This window comes from Caenorhabditis briggsae (genome assembly GCF_000004555.2).
Source record: "Caenorhabditis briggsae complete genome, chrIV, whole genome shotgun sequence".
Classification (NCBI taxonomy): Eukaryota; Metazoa; Nematoda; class Chromadorea; order Rhabditida; family Rhabditidae; genus Caenorhabditis; species Caenorhabditis briggsae.
The window spans coordinates 8,389,515-8,408,801 of record NC_013487.2 but is presented as its reverse complement, the minus strand read 5'-3'; the positions used below and the strand labels follow the sequence as shown (position 1 = coordinate 8,408,801).

General features: G+C 35.9%; 3 protein-coding genes across 3 annotated transcripts; 2 read left to right on the top strand and 1 right to left on the bottom strand.

Annotated features, from left to right (window-relative positions):
- Positions 1 to 201: 201 nt before the first annotated feature.
- Cbr-gtl-1 lies at positions 202 to 8,400 on the top strand (the record flags this gene model as incomplete). Its single annotated transcript, XM_045235600.1, has 29 exons — positions 202 to 240; positions 290 to 398; positions 478 to 572; positions 615 to 668; positions 718 to 1,117; positions 1,168 to 1,306; positions 1,931 to 2,058; positions 2,112 to 2,313; positions 2,360 to 2,503; positions 2,548 to 2,637; positions 2,692 to 2,848; positions 3,195 to 3,849; positions 3,900 to 4,048; positions 4,357 to 4,454; positions 4,502 to 4,663; positions 4,714 to 5,026; positions 5,078 to 5,291; positions 5,551 to 5,705; positions 5,750 to 5,883; positions 5,936 to 6,151; positions 6,203 to 6,317; positions 6,365 to 6,608; positions 6,655 to 7,247; positions 7,293 to 7,451; positions 7,496 to 7,635; positions 7,906 to 8,073; positions 8,123 to 8,201; positions 8,252 to 8,317; positions 8,362 to 8,400. 29 exons carry the CDS (start codon positions 202 to 204, stop codon positions 8,398 to 8,400), a joined length of 5,256 nt encoding a protein of 1,751 aa, XP_045093085.1.
- A 1,460-nt stretch (positions 8,401 to 9,860) lies between these two features.
- CBG06043 lies at positions 9,861 to 10,926 on the top strand (the record flags this gene model as incomplete). The annotated part of the gene is made up of 5 exons (XM_002633262.1): positions 9,861 to 9,945; positions 10,005 to 10,146; positions 10,191 to 10,263; positions 10,316 to 10,483; positions 10,585 to 10,926. The coding sequence occupies 5 exons, from the start codon at positions 9,861 to 9,863 to the stop codon at positions 10,924 to 10,926; spliced, it is 810 nt and encodes a 269-aa protein (XP_002633308.1).
- A 7,330-nt stretch (positions 10,927 to 18,256) lies between these two features.
- CBG26320 lies at positions 18,257 to 18,376 on the bottom strand (the record flags this gene model as incomplete). Its single annotated transcript, XM_045235598.1, has 1 exon — positions 18,257 to 18,376. One exon carries the CDS (start codon positions 18,374 to 18,376, stop codon positions 18,257 to 18,259), a length of 120 nt encoding a protein of 39 aa, XP_045098490.1.
- Between the last annotated feature and the right edge of the window lie 911 nt (positions 18,377 to 19,287).

Here is a 19,287-nt window from a genome sequence, read left to right as displayed (position 1 = left end):
GTAAAAGATATCAAAATGTTATCAACTGGCAAAATGTTTATCATAATATCAAAAACATTTTTTCCGTTAACCACTTTTTGCTACCTTTCAAGGGGGCCCTTCTATTACAGGTTTTACATTAAATGGGAAAATAGTATTTAGGGAAACACCAAAACGAAAAAACAAGGGTTGATCTACGATTGAAGAGCTAGTTTGAGTTGAATGGACAGAAAACGTGGAAGTATAGTTCCTGCCATCCATGTGAGTCGTTATAGAGTTCTGCAACCTTTAAAAATTCTGAAATTTTAAGAAAGCAGTGGCAGACAGTCTCAAAGCTAACAGTGTTACTGTAGAAGAGAATGAGGTCGAAAGAGAGACGCAGAGAAAGAGAAGAAGAAAGAAGCAAAGAAGTAGTAGTGGTGAGTTGATTATTAAAATATTCGAAAGCTAAAACTATAAAACTACTTCTCGTTTACTTCTCTCAATTTGATATTCCAGCTGATGGATCCGCTCCGCTGAACTCTGCACCTCGACATGTTCAGAAGTTTGATTGGAAGGATATGCTCCACTTGGCAGATATTTCTGGACGAAAGGTATCAGAAACATAGTTCTTCTTCAGATAAAAATTTTTACAGAGAGGAAATTCTACAACAAGTCATTCTGGACATGCAACAAGAGCCGGTTCTTTGGTAAGCTATCTGAAAACCTATACGACTTTGAATTTATATAAATTATCAGAAAGGGAAAAACTGGATAGAATGTCGTCTGAAAATGAGACAATGTTCCTACTTTGTCCCATCTCAAAGATTCTCGGAACGATGTGGATGTGGAAAAGACAAATCGAAACATTCGGATGAAGTTATCGAGAGAAGTCAAGGAAAAGGACATCCATTGAATCATTTAACACTTCCTGGAATTCAAGAAGTCGATACAACCGATGCAGATGGTGATGGAAATGAGGTAAGAGTTTATATTTATATACTTTCTATAAATAGAAAGTTGAACATTCCTTCCATTAATTTAAGAACTTATACCAGGAAAAAGTTAATTCAGGTCAACTTGGCTCCTGGTCGTTGGTCAATTCAAACTCACACAGAAGTTATGCCAACCGATTCTTATGGAAATATTGTCTTCGAAGGTTTAGAGTTTTCAAAAAAAAAGATTTAAAATTATGAATTTTGATTTTAGGAACTGCTCATCATGCTCAATACGCTCGTGTCAGTTTTGATACAGATCCAAGAGATATTGTGCATTTAATGATGAAAGTGTGGAAGTTAAGACCGCCGAAATTGATCATCACAATTAATGGAGGACTGACCAAATTCGAGTGAGTCAACAATTATACAGAACCGGTCAATAAGATACACAAAAACGTATCTTTCAGTTGATTTCCGGTTTTTGATTTTGAAAACAAACTGGTTCTTTCAGAAATCGTTAAACAACTGAAAAACTAGGCATTTTCGAAATTTTGTAAACCCAAAGTCTTTAATCTAGTTCTGTTTCCCATCCTCCAAAATTTTCAAAGTGATTGGTCACTTGACAGCCGAGCTCCAACCTCCTGAAATTAAACCAAATGAACGAGAATCAACTGAAAAATACGATTTTGCATATTGTATTTTTCAGTACTTTAATTGAATGAAAATAAAAAAAAAGTAAAAACTGGGTTCTTAAATCACTGAACATGATCTTTCGTTCTGGACTAATTCTTAAACACCTACCGAATACGAAATAAGATGATAATCTTTTCCGTTTCCAAGTGATTTTTCCCTAAAAACTTTCTCCTCCAAAAACTGATAAGTTACATTTTTTTGACGTCATCAGGAATGCCACAATTCTCTTCTAGGTGGTGTTGGTTTTCTATGATAAAATTTGATCGAGAAAATGATATCAGAGAATGGAAGCAAAAGAAAAGAGGGAGCCTGGAAAATTATGATGATAAGAGAATTTGCAGTCTGCAACCAAAATTGGCACGGACGTTCCGAAAAGGAATCATGAAGATTGCAAAGTCAACAGACGCTTGGATTATAACTTCTGGGTTGGATGAAGGCGTTGTTAGACATTTGGATTCTGCACTGCATGGTTAGAAAATTGAAGACGAATAGCCTTTAGAAGTCATTGGGGGGACATTTCAGATCAAGGAAATCATCATGCGGCAAAGAAACAACACGTAGCGATCGGAATCGCATCATGGGGAATGTTGAAACAAAGAAATCGATTTTCTGGAAAAGATTCTACAGTAACCTATGCAACGAATGTATTCAACAATACAAGATTGAAAGAACTCAATGATAATCATTCATACTTCTTGTTTTCCGATAACGGAACTGTTAATCGGTAGATATTTTTAGTCAAGTCCTAGATTCAAAAATAAATTTTTCAGATATGGTGCTGAAATTATCCTACGGAAACGTTTGGAGACATATTTGGCTCAAGGCGACAAGAAAAGAAGTGCAATCCCACTGATTTGTGTCGTATTAGAAGGAGGCGCATTCACTATTAAAATGGTTCATGATTATGTGACAACGTAAGACTTCTTCTCTTCAAATGCCTTCTATTCTTTGTTCTTAGAATCCCTCGAATCCCTGTAATCGTTTGTGATGGAAGTGGAAGAGCAGCTGATATTCTCGCTTTTGCTCATCAGACGGTTTCTCAGAATGGGTGAGTTTTTTTTTAGTTATTTTATGCTTTCAGTTTCAATTTATGTTTCTTTAGCTTCCTATCAGATAACATTAGAAATCAATTGGTTAATATTATTCGACGAGTATTTGGATACGATCCAAAAACTGCGCAAAAAATGATCAAGCAGATTGTGGAATGCACTACGAACAAATCATTGGTATGTTTCAGGAATCAACATCTATCCAGGGATGTTCGGAATGGCCTTTCTGGAATTCTTTTTTTGAGTGTCGAAAACTTCAAGTTTTCGGAATCCCAGTTTCCGCACAAAAGAAAAACTTGACGAATAGGTTTCGAAAATGCGAAAAAAAAATCTGAAGTATTATAATTTCGCCCTATACCCGCAAAGAAACTTTATTCTTTTGACATATCGTAGTCCAAAAAGCTCAATTTCCGGAAGCTCTCCGGTCAGAATTTCATTGCGAAAAATATCTTCCAGAAATATTCCGGAATTTCATTTTAAACTTTTTTTTTCGGAATTTCGGGAATTCCGAATTCTGTTCCGAACATCACTGTATCTGTCAACTACTTACTTTCAGATGACCATCTTCCGATTCGGCGAATCCTCACGTGAAGATTTGGATCATGCAATCATGTCATGTCTTCTAAAAGGCCAGAATTTGTCACCTCCAGAGCAACTTCAATTGGCACTCGCTTGGAATAGAGCAGATATTGCACGAACTGAAATATTTGCAAATGGAACAGAATGGACGACTCAAGACTTGCATAATGCGATGATTGAAGCTCTCTCAAATGATCGTATTGACTTTGTTCATCTACTTTTGGAAAATGGAGTCTCAATGCAGAAATTTTTGACTTATGGAAGATTGGAACATCTTTATAATACAGAAAAAGGACCACAGAATACGTTGAGAACCAATTTATTGGTGGATTCAAAGCATCGTATTAAGTTGTTAGAAGTTGGAAGACTGGTCGAAGATTTGATGGGAAACCTTTACAAATCAAACTATACAAAAGAGGAGTTCAAAAATCAATACTTTTTGTTCAATAATCGGAAACAATTCGGAAAACGTGTGGATAATAGTAATGGTGGTAGAGACGACGTCATCGGACCATCTGGAGATGCTGGACGAGAACGAATGTCTTCAATGCAAATCAGTTTGATTAATAATGCAAGAAACTCCATTATTTCACTTTTCGGTGGTGGAGGAAAACGAAGAGATTCAGATGATGGTAAGTTAAACTGATCATTTGAAGAAATTTGTTTCATATTACAAATTCAGAGGAAGAATTTTCAAATTTGGAAGAAGAAGCGAACATGGACTTTACATTCCGTTATCCCTACAGTGATTTAATGATATGGGCTGTGTTGACGAAAAGGCAAAAAATGGCAAAACTGATGTGGACCCATGGAGAAGAAGGAATGGCTAAAGTAGGTCAAATTATTATTTTCATTCTATCACTTGGATTCAAGCGAGGGGGTCAGAAAGCGCGCCCCAGTAAATTTAGGAAAAATTCTAAATTCGCTGCCGAATTTCGTTGACTGAGTTCCACAATTTTAAATGAAGAGCGAAAAAGCGCGCCTTGCAACCAGTTGATTTTGAAGAAATAGATCATGATCTAGATCAAACCCGCGTCCACTTTAAAATTATTAAATTTCTTCTGGCCTAGGAGTTTGCTGGGGCGCGCTTTCTGACCTCCTCGCTTGAACCCAAGTGATTCTATAGATTTGGTTTTCAGTCACTTGTTGCCAGTCGCCTATACATGTCACTTGCTAGAACTGCTTCGTTGGCAACAGGAGAAATCGGTATGAGTCAGGATTTCACAGAATTCAGCGAGTGGGTTATTTCATTGCTTTGTATAGTTCCCAAATGTCCATTTATAGCGAATTTTCCGATTTGGCAGTAGAAGTTCTCGAGTACTGTACCAAACACAGTCGTGACCAGACTCTCCGTTTATTGACTTGTGAATTGAACAACTGGGGAGATGAAACTTGTCTCTCGTTAGCTGCAAAAAATGGACATCGAAAGTTTTTGGCACATCCATGGTAAAATTTTCGAAATCTCTTTCACCCTGAAACAGATTATCTTGTTTTAGTTGCCAAATGCTTTTATCTGATCTCTGGCAAGGAGGTCTTCTAATGAAAAACAATCAGAACTCAAAAGTTTTGGCTTGTTTGGCAGTTCCGCCACTCATTTTCTTGCTTGGATTCAAGACGAAAGAGCAGTTGATGCTCCAACCAAAAACAGCCGCTGAGCATGATGAAGAAATGTCCGATTCTGAAATGAACAGTGCCGAAGAAACCGAAACTTCCTCGGATAGTGATTCAGATTCTGATGAGTCTGATGAAGATGGAGCGAAAAATAGAGCTCAGAGTTTGGGAGCAGATCAGCCATTGAGTATTCAAAGAGTATGTTCTGAATTTGTATCATTTTGAAAAAAGAACCAATTGAAATTCCAGTTGGTTCGAGACAAATTGAACTTTTCTGAGAAAAAGAAAAACGATATGGGAATCAACCGAATAGTGGTTGCTCCTCCAATTGCGGGTAGAAGTCGGGCTAGGACAATGTCGATTAAAAAATCAAAGAAAAATGTGATCAAACCGCCGGCATGTTTGACAATTGAGCCATCTGACGATGATGATGAGCAAGAGCAGAAGAAAGCAACGGAAATGTGTAAGTGATCGATAATGGAACACAATTACATTTAACTTTCAACGTTGAGCCAATTTTTCTCAGTTCCTGTCAAAGATAGAAATATGCTATCAACTGATGAACTGTTTACCATAACATCAGAAACATTTTATCAGTTGACACATGTTTGCAATTTTTTACAGGAATCGAGATAATTGAGCTCAAACTTGACAGTGTGGGGCCCTTCTATTACAGGTCTTACAGCAAACCAAATTGAGGAACCCCTACTTTCCTTTTTCAGATATCAATCGAACTGGTAAACGTGGATCCGTTGCGATTGCAGTGAACCATGACGATATGTACATGGATCCAAGTGAAGAAATGGAAACAGACCCAAGACAGAAATCCTCTCGAGAATTCTCTTCTTCTCGCAACGAAACCGTTCATGTGCTTATGGTAATTTGTTGAAAAACTGAAATATGAGAACAACTTTTTTTCAGCAACGTCCATTGTCATGGAAAAAGAAGATCATGGAGTTCTACAAAGCTCCAATCACTACATACTGGCTTTGGTTCTTCGCGTTCGTTCTCTTTTTAATTTTGCTCACTTACAACCTGTTGGTTAAAACTCAGAGGTGATTCGAAACTTTGTAGCTTTCTGAGAAACTGAAAGTTTCTTTTTTCTAGAATTGCAAGTTGGTCTGAGTGGTACGTTTTTGCATATATCTTCGTTTGGACACTGGAAATAGGTCGGAAAGTTGTATCAACTATAATGATGGATACCAGTAAACCTGTTCTCAAACAACTACGGGTCTTCTTCTTCCAATATCGAAATGGGCTGTTGGCATTTGGATTAATAACTTATTTAATTGCATATTTCATTCGATTGAGTCCTACTACAAAGTAAAAAAAAAATTGGAGAGAATTTTCAAAAATTATAATGCTTTGTTTAAGAACCCTTGGAAGAATTCTGATAATTTGCAACTCTGTGATATGGTCTCTCAAATTGGTTGACTACTTATCAGTGCTACAAGGATTGGGTCCCTATATCAATATTGTTGCAGAAATGGTTTGTTATATTCAAAACCCTTCTAAGAACCATTAATAATTATTTAGATCCCATCAATGATACCTCTGTGTGTTCTGGTCTTTATCACCCTCTATTCATTCGGACTACTTCGACAAAGTATAACATATCCTTATGAAGATTGGCATTGGATTCTCGTCAGAAATATCTTCCTTCAACCATATTTTATGCTTTACGGAGAAGTTTATGCTGCTGAAATCGATACATGTGGAGACGAGATCTGGCATACTCATGAAGATGAAAATATCCCAATTAGCATGTTGAATGTGACTCGTGAGTTGTTTTATTGTTTATAAAAAAAGTCAATCGGTTCTTCCAGATGAGACCTGTGTGCCGGGATACTGGATTGCTCCAGTCGGACTTACCGTATTCATGTTGGCCACAAATGTTCTTCTGATGAATGTAATGGTTGCCGGATGCACATATATTTTTGAGAAGCACATTGAATCCACTCGTGAAATTTTCCTTTTCGAACGATATGGACAAGTGATGGAATATGAATCAACTCCATGGTTGCCACCTCCATTCACTATCATTTATCATATCATTTGGGTCTTCAAATTGATCAAATACAGTAGTCGAATGTTTGAGAGAAAGAATTTATTCGATCAGAGTTTGAGTGAGTTGAAAAATAATTCAAATTCGAAAGTTAAAACTGAAAAGTATTCAGAATTATTCCTTTCTCCGGATGAAATGGAAAAAGTGCACACATTCGAAGAGGAAAGTGTGGAAGATATGAAACGAGAAACTGAGAAAAAGAATTTGAGTTCAAATGACGAACGGATTCATCGAACTGCTGAAAGAACTGATGCCATTCTACACAGAGTGGCACATTTGACACAAATGGAATTCAGTTTGAAAGAAGAGTTGAGAGAGTTAGAGCACAAAATGAAAAATATGGATTCAAGACATGTAAGTAAACAATCGAATTTTTCATAGCAATGTTTTTTTTCTCAGAAGGAGCAAATGAATTTAATGCTTGAAATGAATAAGAAACTGAGCAAATTTGTGACTGGAAAATACAAGAGAGGATCATTTGGAGGAAGTGGAAGTGATACAGGAGGAGGTGGATCGACAGAACATATTACAGTTGAAAAGAAAAATAGTTTGCCTATGGTATGACTTTTTAAAAATTAACTGTGAGCAATGATTCTTTTTAGATAACAGTCGACGGTCCAACTCCAATCAGTTCCAGACGATCATCAGGTCAATATTTGAAGAGAGATTCCCTTCAGATGAAAAAGAGATCTATCGAAGCAAAGATTCCATCGATTCAAGTTGAAGCTTCGGATGGTTTGTCGTTTTTTAATACTTGAAAAATCTGGGTTTTTCAAGTTCGAATTTTTTTTGTGAAAAACATTTGTATTTTTTTTAATGACACTCCCTTCTTGAACTTTTTGTTCGGCAGGAAGTTTGTCCATTTTTTTCTAAATGGACCACGAAAATTTTTCGAGAAGACAGGTTAAAAATATTGAAATCCCGGGTCTAGACCGGTCGGGCCGATCCTGGGCTCAAAATAAAAAAAAAAGATCGGCCCGACCCGTTGCAAGTGTTTTTTTTTTCAAAAAAGTTTATTCATAGAGCACGAAGACGATGAAGCTGAGTCGGCAGTTGAATATGTGGAATACAGTATTCCAGTTCCACAATTTCGAGTTCGTCATGTTACTGAAAGCGATAAGTCTGATCTTTCTGAAGATGACCTGGTATCGAGAGAAGTTGAACCACCGACTAACTTGAAGTAAGGATTTTGAAGCTGATATTCAAATTTATAATTCTTTGAGTTTTAGTATGTCTCGCGGACCACGACGCCATGCGCTGTACTCGACAATTGCAGATGCAATCGAAACTGAAGATTACTATTATGCGGTTTGTTACTTTTCCAATTTTCTTTTTTTTTGAAACCTATTAATTTACAGGACAGTCCCGTTCCAATGCCAATGACTCCAATTCAACCAGACGATGGATCTTACTTTGGAGAGACTGTGAGTTGGAACTAAAGTTTAATGAAAATATAGAAATATTTCAGGACCCGAAATTCCCTGGAGCTGAGAGCGATTATGAGTAGATTTGTTTTCAAAATGTTTGTTGTAGTTTTAATTTATTTTCAAACTTTTTTCATTTCATTTATATTCTTCCCTGTGTTAGCCTCACTTTACTTTGCTTTTCAAACATTCAGTTTACCAGATTCTACTATGTACAAATTTGTGAATTTTAAATTAAAAGTAACTCAAAAGTGACACGGTTTTGTTTGAATTGCATCAGTCATTTTATTGATAATAAACTTTTCCGTCACTATTCGCATCGTGGCAGGAAAACTAAGAAGACATCAACTGACTGATAGTGATACGAGGAAAGGAAAATAACTGTATACTCTTCGAAATTTCGGTAAATGTCGCAAACAGTACAGTTTACTGGCAATGTGAAGGCAGGAGGGTTGGTTGATTCGACTCAGGAAGAAAATATGAGCACTAAAAATATTTACAGTCGTAAACAGCAATCAGCAATATCAATAAGGGAAAGTGAATCAACATGTTATTGAAGGATGTACTATAAACAGAACAAGTTGGCTACAGGTTGTAGAAGAGAGTTGTTTAAAGTTGAAGTTAAGATATGGGGTACTGGCTAATTAGGGGAATTACGGTTTCTGCTTTGAAAGGTGTGTTCCGGTTTCATCTCTGAAAATTTTAAAATACGCTCGCCAGTTTCAGCAGAATTGTTCCAGTTTCAGTACCAAAACCACACTTTCAGGGCAAAAACGGCGATTTTCGATACTGAATTTGATATAACTCGGCTGAAACTAGCATGCTGATTCTAGAATTTTCAGAGGTTGGATAGATAGGCTATTCGCATCCTATCTGGAAAGTTTCATCCAAGATCTGGGCTTACAAAATACCGAGGTTGTCTTGAAACTTTTCATTCGCAGTTTTTCGTTAAAGATTTCACAATATGAACACAAGAAACCATTTTTTATAACTCCTTATCTTTAAAATTCAAGTAAACTTTGTCTTCAATTCGCATAAAACTGGATTTCATAACGTTATGAAATTCCGAGATACAATGGTGACGCCAATTCGTTTGTTATCTTTTCCTCTAAATGCTACTTAAAACACTGGAATCTTTAAAAAAACACTTGCTTATTTTTAAACTGCTCAATTACTTCTACTAACTTTCAAAGGTATGCCTCTTTTGAATGTTTGCCTCGTAAAAACTGTAAAAATTAAATATCAATCTACTCAAAGTGATTAAATCAGAAAGCGTATATAAACTGATAAGAGCAGAATATAACTTTTTTATGCTCACCCCTTTCAATTTTCCTCAGTTAAATTTCTTCTTCTTCCTCACCTTTCAATGTTTGTACAATAGGGAAAAGGGGGAAAAGAAACTTGGAAAAAATTCTGAGTCATTGGAAAAATCAACAGAAAATCGTTCTCAGGAAACTGATCATTCGTTGTTAGATCAAAAATATTTTCACAGAAATTGCATCCATTTCAGGTAAAAAAACAAAATTTCAAAATCCAAAAAAAAATGATTGTCCGATCTGTGAGGATTTTCGTTACAATTGCCTTTTTGGAAATGATCAGCTCTTCAGAAGTAAAATCGAATAATTTTGGTTGGTTCAAGATAGTTCAATTTTCCCTAATTTTATGAAAATTGATAAAGAGTTTTCAGATCCAGATGATTGCTACGAGCCAGGAACGAATTTCAAAGAGAACGAGAAGAATTTAGGTTACTGTCCATGTAAATATGGATACGGAGGACCTACATGTTTTGAGATTTTTGATTGCGTAAGTGGACATTTGAGAATGGAAAAGTGAGAAATAATAATTGAATCTCTTATTAGTTATCTTTTTTCAGTTGTTCGAGAGAAATTCATCACGAATATGATCTTCAATGGAGATGTGCAGCCACAGAAAAAGAAATTGTCAAGGTAACCAATTTGATTTCAAATGTTCACTTACAGAAAATTGATAAACTTTCAGATCTGCACTTGTCCAGAAGGATTCAGAGGAGAAACATGTGAATTCATTTTGGAAAACACGTTATCTACATACTGGCAAACTGTTGGACAGTCTCAAAAGTTTTTCGAAGTGATTTATAACAAATCAGATTCATGCATGAGAATAATTGGAACGAAAATTTTGAGATCAGTGAGTTGAAATTTATGGGGCTACCCACTTGTTTATATACATGCGATTCAGGTGGGGTGACACTGAAATGTTATGAAATGACCAACAAATTGGAATTTCAGGTGCTTGAGTATCGTCGACTGATCATGGTTGTGACATTTATAGCGATTTTGGGCCTTGCTTGGAGACACACCCAGAGACAAAGAAGACGAATGACACATAGTGTGAATTGCCAGTCGGCGAGAAGCCGAGTTTTGAACTTGGACAATTTTAAAAATCCAAATTTCTATCATCTCGTGGATTCGAGAAGTCTGGAAGAAGCAGACGGAGAAATTCGATTGCCCGAAAAAAAGAGGATAGAGGAAGATTCTGTTTCAAGATTTACAGAAGTTTCAGAAGTTTCAGAAGACGTTGACGTAGAAATCAGCATCCCGAAGGTTTCAAGGCCACATCTCCATATTTGATTTACCGAAAAATGGCTCTTTTCTAGTTGAGAGGTCCCAAAAAGAATAGTGGTCCCAAAATAGAGGTCCCAAGAAGAAAATAGAGGTACAAAATTTAAAAACGCAGAGAAGTTGGAATAATGTACTGGAATTTGAACTGTGTGAGGAGATAAAGTTTTGGGGTCTTGTAGGGAAATCGGTGTTGCTGCTATTTTTTGAACTTCCAATAGGCTTGTGGATGTATATTCTCTGTCAGTTATCTAAGTCTGATTGTGAGATACAGCATTATTACGGAAGCATTACTGTTTTGTCGAAATTTTCCTCATATGTAAATTGATGTTCATCAGCAAGACGCAAGAGAAACGGAGCTAAAACTATTAGGAACAGTCCTATACATCCTATACGGCCTCAATTCAAATTTCTATTTTTTCTTGGTTCCTCTAAACGTTTTTGGGTCCTCTAATTATTTTTCGGACCTCTAATTTTTTGGGACCTCTAAACTAGATAAGAGCCAAAAGAAATTGTTCACAACGTTACTTTGTTCCCTCAGGAAATATTGAAACTGACTCAAATTCAATATTTTGAAAAACTGTTAAAACCCTTTTATAAAGTCTTCAACTGCATTACTGTCCTGGTCGAATTTGATTCATCTTCGACTTTGAAAGAAAGTGTAAGTCAATTCATTTCTAAACTTTTAGTGGCTCAACATTTTCGGATGCAGATAATTTGTTTGTTTTGCACCCCAGGAGTTCTATTTAAAATAATTTTCGCTGGGTTTAACTTATTTTAAATTGTTATATCATAACTGATAAATTGATAAAAATGTTCATTATTCCGGTACAAAATAAATTGGAGCTGTGGAAGAAGAACGTCACTGGCCGTGGCCGAAGATCTTACAACGACAACTACCGGGACCTATAAATACTTTCATTTTTCTGATATTTCAATTTTCATGCTTTTTCAATCTGTGTTGCCATTAACTATCATTTTTAACAGAAAACTCGACGAAAAGAAGCTAAAAACGAGGAAAGAAATACGGAAAATAAAATTATTTATAGGTTACGGTAGTTGGAGAGATGAGCAGAAAAATTTTGAAAATCCGGAAGAAAGAGTAAGGGAGAAGGAATAAAAAACAGTCGAAAGAAGGAAGACGGAATAAGAAACAAGGGATCAAATTTTGAAAGAAACAAATTATTTGTGACAAATTTTCGATAAAACATGTAGAAAGAGAGCATTAAAGAACAGTGCTAGTTTAAACTTTGAAAGACATTCAAAATTTAAAAAAAAATCAAATTTCAACAAAAAATTGTTCAAATATTGCGGAAGACTCAGAAAAAAGTCAGGAAGAAGGAATAAGAAAGAAGGAATGAAAATAAAAAATGCGGAAGAAGGAATAATGAAGAAGGAATCCCGTTCATCTCTGGGTAGTTTTCGTTGTAAGACCTTCGGCCAAATCCACCGCCGTTTCCCTTCCACAGTTCCGATTATTCTGTTCCAGAATAATAGATCAGACTGGTTATTGATATTTTTCTTTTTAATACCATTCCAGTTGGTTAGTAAACAAACCCCTTCCAAATCATAGAAACCACTTCAGGAAAATATATCATTTTTGTCTGAAAGTGTTCTCTGTCAATTTGATGACTTTAAAAAACAAAAAGTGATACGTCAAAAAATTCAACTAGAATCCTTACAACGACCCATAGGAAATGACTTTCTTCCTTCATTACTTTTTCTTATAGCCTTTTTTCATAACTCTGTTAGCAAAAGAAAAGAGATTTTTGATCTGTGGAGCAAAAAGAGCACACCCTCCGCGCGATTTTTGAAGTCTTCATATTCGTTGTATCCGCGAAAAAACTCATGGAAAAGTCCAAGTATTTTGGGTTAAAACAGAACACGCCAACTATACTCAAGGGGCATTTTTATGTCACTAACTTTTGCGACTCTACCAAAAATTTCAAAAAGCAGAAAATATGAAAAAAGAGGAAGTTGAAGGAGAGAGAGAACAAAGAAGGAAAACTCGGATATGATAGGATTCTTTGCTAGCGAGATCCTTTCTATCTATGGGTTTCCTATCTTGCATCTAGTCTGATATTCATTTTACTAGAGTTGTCCAATGTAGGGGTTTATCTGATTTACACCATCTAACAAATGATTTGAGACTCTCTATTTGGGCCATAACTTGAGATCGGATAAATAGTAGTATCATTTTAATTTGATCAAAATCAGACCTAGTGAAGACTATTCGAAATGAAATTTTTAAAAAATTTACACCAGAGTAAAGTCTGAAAATATCACTTCTGCAACCGTTGCAGAAGATGTCACTCCAAATATCGGTAGACTATGAACCTCAAGCCTAGGCGGAAAGGTTAAATTTCATGGTACTAGTTGATTAAGAGAAGAATTACCGTAAAACCCGTAATAGAAACCCTCTGTCTAGTTTGAATTCATTATTCTCGGTTACTGTAAGCGATATCCAAAATGTGTATGCTGATAAAATGGTTGTGATATTATGGTGGACAATTCATGAATTGACAAGTTTTTGATATTTATTACAGGAACCGAGATGAATTGGCTGAAAGTTAAAAGTTAGGGGCCCTATGAATGCAGATGTCACAGTATACTTTTTAACTGATGACTTTCGAATTTCCAGAAAAAAACGGGTCCTTGATCTCTAGCTCCAGGGCAGTTTCATTCTACATTCATTGTACTACCATTCTCATTTTTTTTTTCTCTTTTTTTCCTCGAATTTCTCCTGTTTTTCTTCGTTCCACCCATCTTTTCTCTCGTTTCCCAAACAATCCTTTCCCTGTTACAGACATGATGAATTTGTTGTAATCCATTTGAAAAACAAAAAAGACACAAAAAAGTTGGATTTTGCAGCCTGACTTGAGTCCCTCGAGAACATTCTGAGGTTATGATTTATTTTTTCTGGCGACTAACAGCTTTTTTCCCAGAAATTCCTTTTATTTCTCTACATGTGTTTTGACCTGGGTTTGAGAATTTTTGAGTTTCTATTTCATTTTTCAAAAGATGTGTTATTCAAAACTCCTCTGAATCCGTTCCAGTTTTCTTTCTTCCTTCTTCTGAACCTTGATTCTTTTTTTGTTGTTAGTCTTTTAATGAAGTCATTCTGTTTCTAATTAATCGTTTTTCTTCACCAGTCCGATGTTTCTTTTTTCAGCCATTCAGAAAAAATAGCTAGTAAGTTGAAAGTTTAGTTTAATTTTTTCTGCAAATTTCAAACTAACTTCCGATCTTTCACCTCATTCTGACAGCCCATTTTTCTTCGCCCCTCGTAAATTTTAGACTCGGTATTCACTAATTCACAAGAAATTCCTCTAAAATTAGAATATTTTATATCGTCTCCATGTCATTTGACATGCCCAATAAAATTTGAGTCCCGGCTCTTTTCGACCGCCCCGTCTTCAATTCTGACTCTTGTTTTTCTAAGAAACTCAAGAACTAAAAGATACGAGAGCATTCTGAAACTAAATTACTCTTCAGACATGTTTTTTCGGTGTTTTCTTCTTTTGTTTTTTTAGTGTTTCAGTTATTCGTGAACTCATTTCTGATCTCCTGTTCCCTACAGTAATATTTGTTTTTGAGAATTCGGTTAAAGGGAACAAAACGTTTTTCTATACATCAAATTGTCTAAATGCGTATAGCAATAAAGAAAACTTCGAAGAATCGCTTCAATAATTGGGGAAATCCTAGTTCTCGCATATTCGAATATCTTTTTTGAATACCCGCCAAAAGTACTAAAACTCCGTTTTTCACGGTACTTTTCCAGAGGTGGTCTGGGAATTTCAGTTCTGGTGGGAATTTCAAAAACAATTCCAGAACCTTCTAGAAGTTACCAGAACCATACGAGAACTGAGATTGTTCGCTTTTCTGAAACGATTTTTCGAGGGTGTGCAAATTATTGTGGGATTATAGTTTACCAGCAAGCTGGTGCGCCTTCGGCGCGATTCAATCTAGTTTTTGACTGGTCAGAAGAAGGAAGAAAGAAAACTGGAACGGATTCAGAGGAGTTTTGAATAACACATCTTTTGAAAAATGAAATAGAAACTCAAAAATTCTCAAACCCAGGTCAAAACACATGTAGAGAAATAAAAGGAGTTTCTGGGAAAAAAGCTGTTAGTCGCCAGAAAAAATAAATCATAACCTCAGAATGTTCTCGAGGGACTCAAGTCAGGCTGCAAAATCCAACTTTTTTGTGTCTTTTTTGTTTTTCAAATGGATTACAACAAATTCATCATGTCTGTAACAGGGAAAGGATTGTTTGGGAAACGAGAGAAAAGATGGGTGGAACGAAGAAAAACAGGAGAAATTCGAGGAAAAAAAGAGAAAAAAAAATGAGAATGGTAGTACAATGAATGTAGAATGAAACTGCCCTGGAGCTAGAGATCAAGGACCCGTTTTTTTCTGGAAATTCGAAAGTCATCAGTTAAAAAGTATACTGTGACATCTGCATTCATAGGGCCCCTAACTTTTAACTTTCAGCCAATTCATCTCGGTTCCTGTAATAAATATCAAAAACTTGTCAATTCATGAATTGTCCACCATAATATCACAACCATTTTATCAGCATACACATTTTGGATATCGCTTACAGTCTAAAATCAGGTCAACCCATTTTTGACATCATGCTTTGAAATCAATTTTTTTCAATCAAGATGTCGGTAGAAATGGCTGGATAGGGGGTAGTCAGACAGTACAAGGTTTGGACTATACTGTAGATAAGACAGAACCGTTTAGCCGTATCCAGTGAGATCGGTCTCCGTTCTCCTTCCCGCATGAGGTTGCGAATTTCGATTTTGAAAATAAACCTTTGTGTTTCTCTCCAATGGAGATCTACATGGAGTCTGAATGTGAGTTATGTCACCTGACAAAAATAGGTTTCGGTCATAAAAGTGTCACCATTAGGTTGTTCAGAAAGCACTATTAGGTTGTTCGGAAAGTCCTTTCCACTTTTGATATGTTGTTTTCAAACTTCGTTTTCTTGAAGGGGGTAAAAGCGAGGAAGTTGTCGTTTTATCCTCATCAAAAACCGGGATTGAAAGGGACCCGTCTCAAAATGTGCGGGATATATCAAGTACATCAGTGGCAAACCTTTCGTCAAAAAGCCATAAATTGGGAACTCTCGGCAAAGTAAAAAAAGTGGGAAGATATGGATCACACCTTTTCGCTCAAAGCAACTTTGTTTCATGTGTGGGCATTTGTTTGAATCTTCTCATCCTGCGTTGCAAACATGAATGTTGAAGTTGAATCATTACTAGTGGCGATAAATGGGTAATGTATGATTACTATAAACAACAATCCAAATGGGTTGACGAAGGCACTCAACCACCAGACGTCCCGAAACGTGAAATTAACGTTAAAAATGGGATGTTTTCGGCATGGATGTCTACCAAGGAGTGGAGTATTGGGAGCTGCCAGATAATGGTGTCACTTTTATGACCGAAACCTATTTTTGTCAGGTGACATAACTCACATTCAGACTCCATGTAGATCTCCATTGGAGAGAAACACAAAGGTTTATTTTCAAAATCGAAATTCGCAACCTCATGCGGGAAGGAGAACGGAGACCGATCTCACTGGATACGGCTAAACGGTTCTGTCTTATCTACAGTATAGTCCAAACCTTGTACTGTCTGACTACCCCCTATCCAGCCATTTCTACCGACATCTTGATTGAAAAAAATTGATTTCAAAGCATGATGTCAAAAATGGGTTGACCTGATTTTCAATGCGCTGTGACATATATATATATATATATATATATATATATATATATATATATATATATATATATATATATATATATATATATATATTTGCAATACGAATCTCCATATTGTCTAGACATTTTGATGTATCAAAAAACAAAAATAATTTTCAGTCCCTTTCAAGAAATTCCTGACCTTGATACCCATAACTTTGATACTTATACTAGGTATCTTGAATCTTTTCAAAAACTTTGGAGTTTTTAATTGAATTCAAGGCTGTGTCACGGCAGAGCTTTCACTACGGCCGAGCCGGCCGCGGCTTCAGAAAAAATACTTGAGGAAGCCGCGGCTAGCTGAGGCCGGCCGTGCGGCTTTTCACGGCCTGTTAAAATAATTGTTTCTTGAAAAACGTAGATTTTTTTTTGAAAAATAGGACAAAAAAAAATAAATTCTTCAAAAACTAAATGATTTTTAATTCACGCGTTTTTATAAGAATAGCCGCGGCTTTTCACGGCTTTCCTATAAAAGCCGCGGCCAGCCGCCATTTTGCACAGCTTTGATTGAATTCCATATTTTTGATGTTTCGTGCTTTTTCCTTTTTTTTTTCTGACCCTTAATCGTTTCTAAAATAAATTCCAATATAAAATCTGAGTTGGAGGTTCAGAAATTTCAAAAAAAGCGATGCCCCAGGGGAGGACGAAGATCATGAATTTCTTCAAGAGCAGATATTTTCAGTTTTTTATTTTCTTTTTCTTTCGTGACTCTTTTTCTAGATTCTGTTCCGAATTTTTCGGCTTTGCTAGCTTTCCAAAACGTAGGTTTTTCTGTTTCAGAACTTCAAAAATCTTCAAATTGGTGATTCTGAAGTGTCTGGAAGTGCTCATAACTACAAACAGTTGTATTATATAATGAGGGAAATTGTGTTTTTGCGTTTTTCAAACTATAAATCGTTGGGTCATTTTTCGATTAGTCATGAGAAAGTAACATGATATCAAATTTTGCTTGAATATTTTTAAAAACAAATTCTTCATTTTTTCATTTAGAAATCTGGTGTTTTGTTAGATAATGGGCAGATGTTCCGGTAAAGAAAGCAACTGATTTTTCATTATCCAAGAACTGCATTTTTTTAAAGTAATTTTTTCGAACTCTGAAATTTCTGTTGATTTATTTTTTGATAATTATTATTATTCTGGAACAAAAATCGGAGTTGTGGATGAGGAAAGCTTGTGGGCCTGGTCAGTGGTTCCCGTAACGAAAATCACCGTAACCTAGAGTTTTTTTTCTCGATTACTATAGCTTTTCACCAAATTTTTGGTCGAAAAAAAACTTTCTCAATATGAAAATTGCCTTAAAAAGAATGAATACCGAAAATTGGCAAATAAAACTATTTTCTAACTTGTTTCAAATACCAGTATAATACTCAGATAACCATTTTTATTGTCTATCCATGAATCTAATTCTGTGACGTATATTTCAGAAACCAATAAACAAAATTCCAGAGAAAAGAGTCCCGAACAGCAATGAAAAATGAATAATAGCCTTAGGGTAGGAACCATATAAATAATTGATCGGTCGACGTCTCTGTTCATATTTTTATGGTGAGATATTCCCATTTTTTCAGCTCATTTGTTTGTTTGAGTTCTCTCATATGACCTGATTTTTCTGATCGTCGGTTTCCCTGAATCCGAGAAACTTTCTATCAGAGTCTTCTCCATTCTACATTGCTCCCTACCCAATTTCATTCTCATTTGCCATAAGAAATTGAATAAGCATTCGGAAAAAAGAACAGAAAAAGGAGAAACAAATAAAAACGACTTGGCGGAAAAAGAGAGACAAAAAATAATGGCCAATGGAAGAAAAAAGTTCAATTTAGGAGAAGAAACAGAAGAAACTAAACGATGAATCTTCTTAATTCCGCCTTGTTTTTGTGTCTGAAACGGAACTCATGTTTGAGAAAAAAAACTTAAATTATTTGTTTTCAAATCTTATCCTCCTCAAGACACTCTCTCCCCGTCTTCCTTTTCCGGGTTCCGGCTCATAAAAAATTCGTTTGATGTCCGTTCATTTTCAGATTCAACATGCCCCTTCGAACGTTTGCACAACCAACCGCCACCGGTATTCAACTTGTTGTAGTCGTGAGTTTTTTCACTAACTCCAAAATTATAAGTCAAAAAAGTTCAAAAAGTACTAAATGGCATACTTGTAAAATTCCGGGCTGGGCCTGAGGGAATTTTCAAGGCCCCTGGCCCGGCCCGGAAGGCCCGGTGTCAAAAGTTCTGTATTTGTGAGCCAAATTTTGAGCTCTCAATATAATTTTTCCCATTTTTTTTTCGTTTTTTGAATTGTTTTTCTGTCTAAACAAAAAAGATCGAAAAAACTCGAAAAAAAGATTTTGGTGGAAAAAAATCACATAAGGGTCCCCCCTTATGTGTTTTTTTAACATTTCAAAACTAGTGAAATGACGGGCCCGCCGGGCCGGGTCGGTTCTGGCTTTCTTTGGGAATGGTCAAGAATGTTAATGAAAAAGAATCCGTATTCTCATATAACGCAGGGAAATGACTAACATAATGCCTATGGGAAGAGCTCTACCACAGCATTTCAAACAGTTGATGTGCATATTTTTGTAGGGGGAAACGACAACATAATGAGTGGG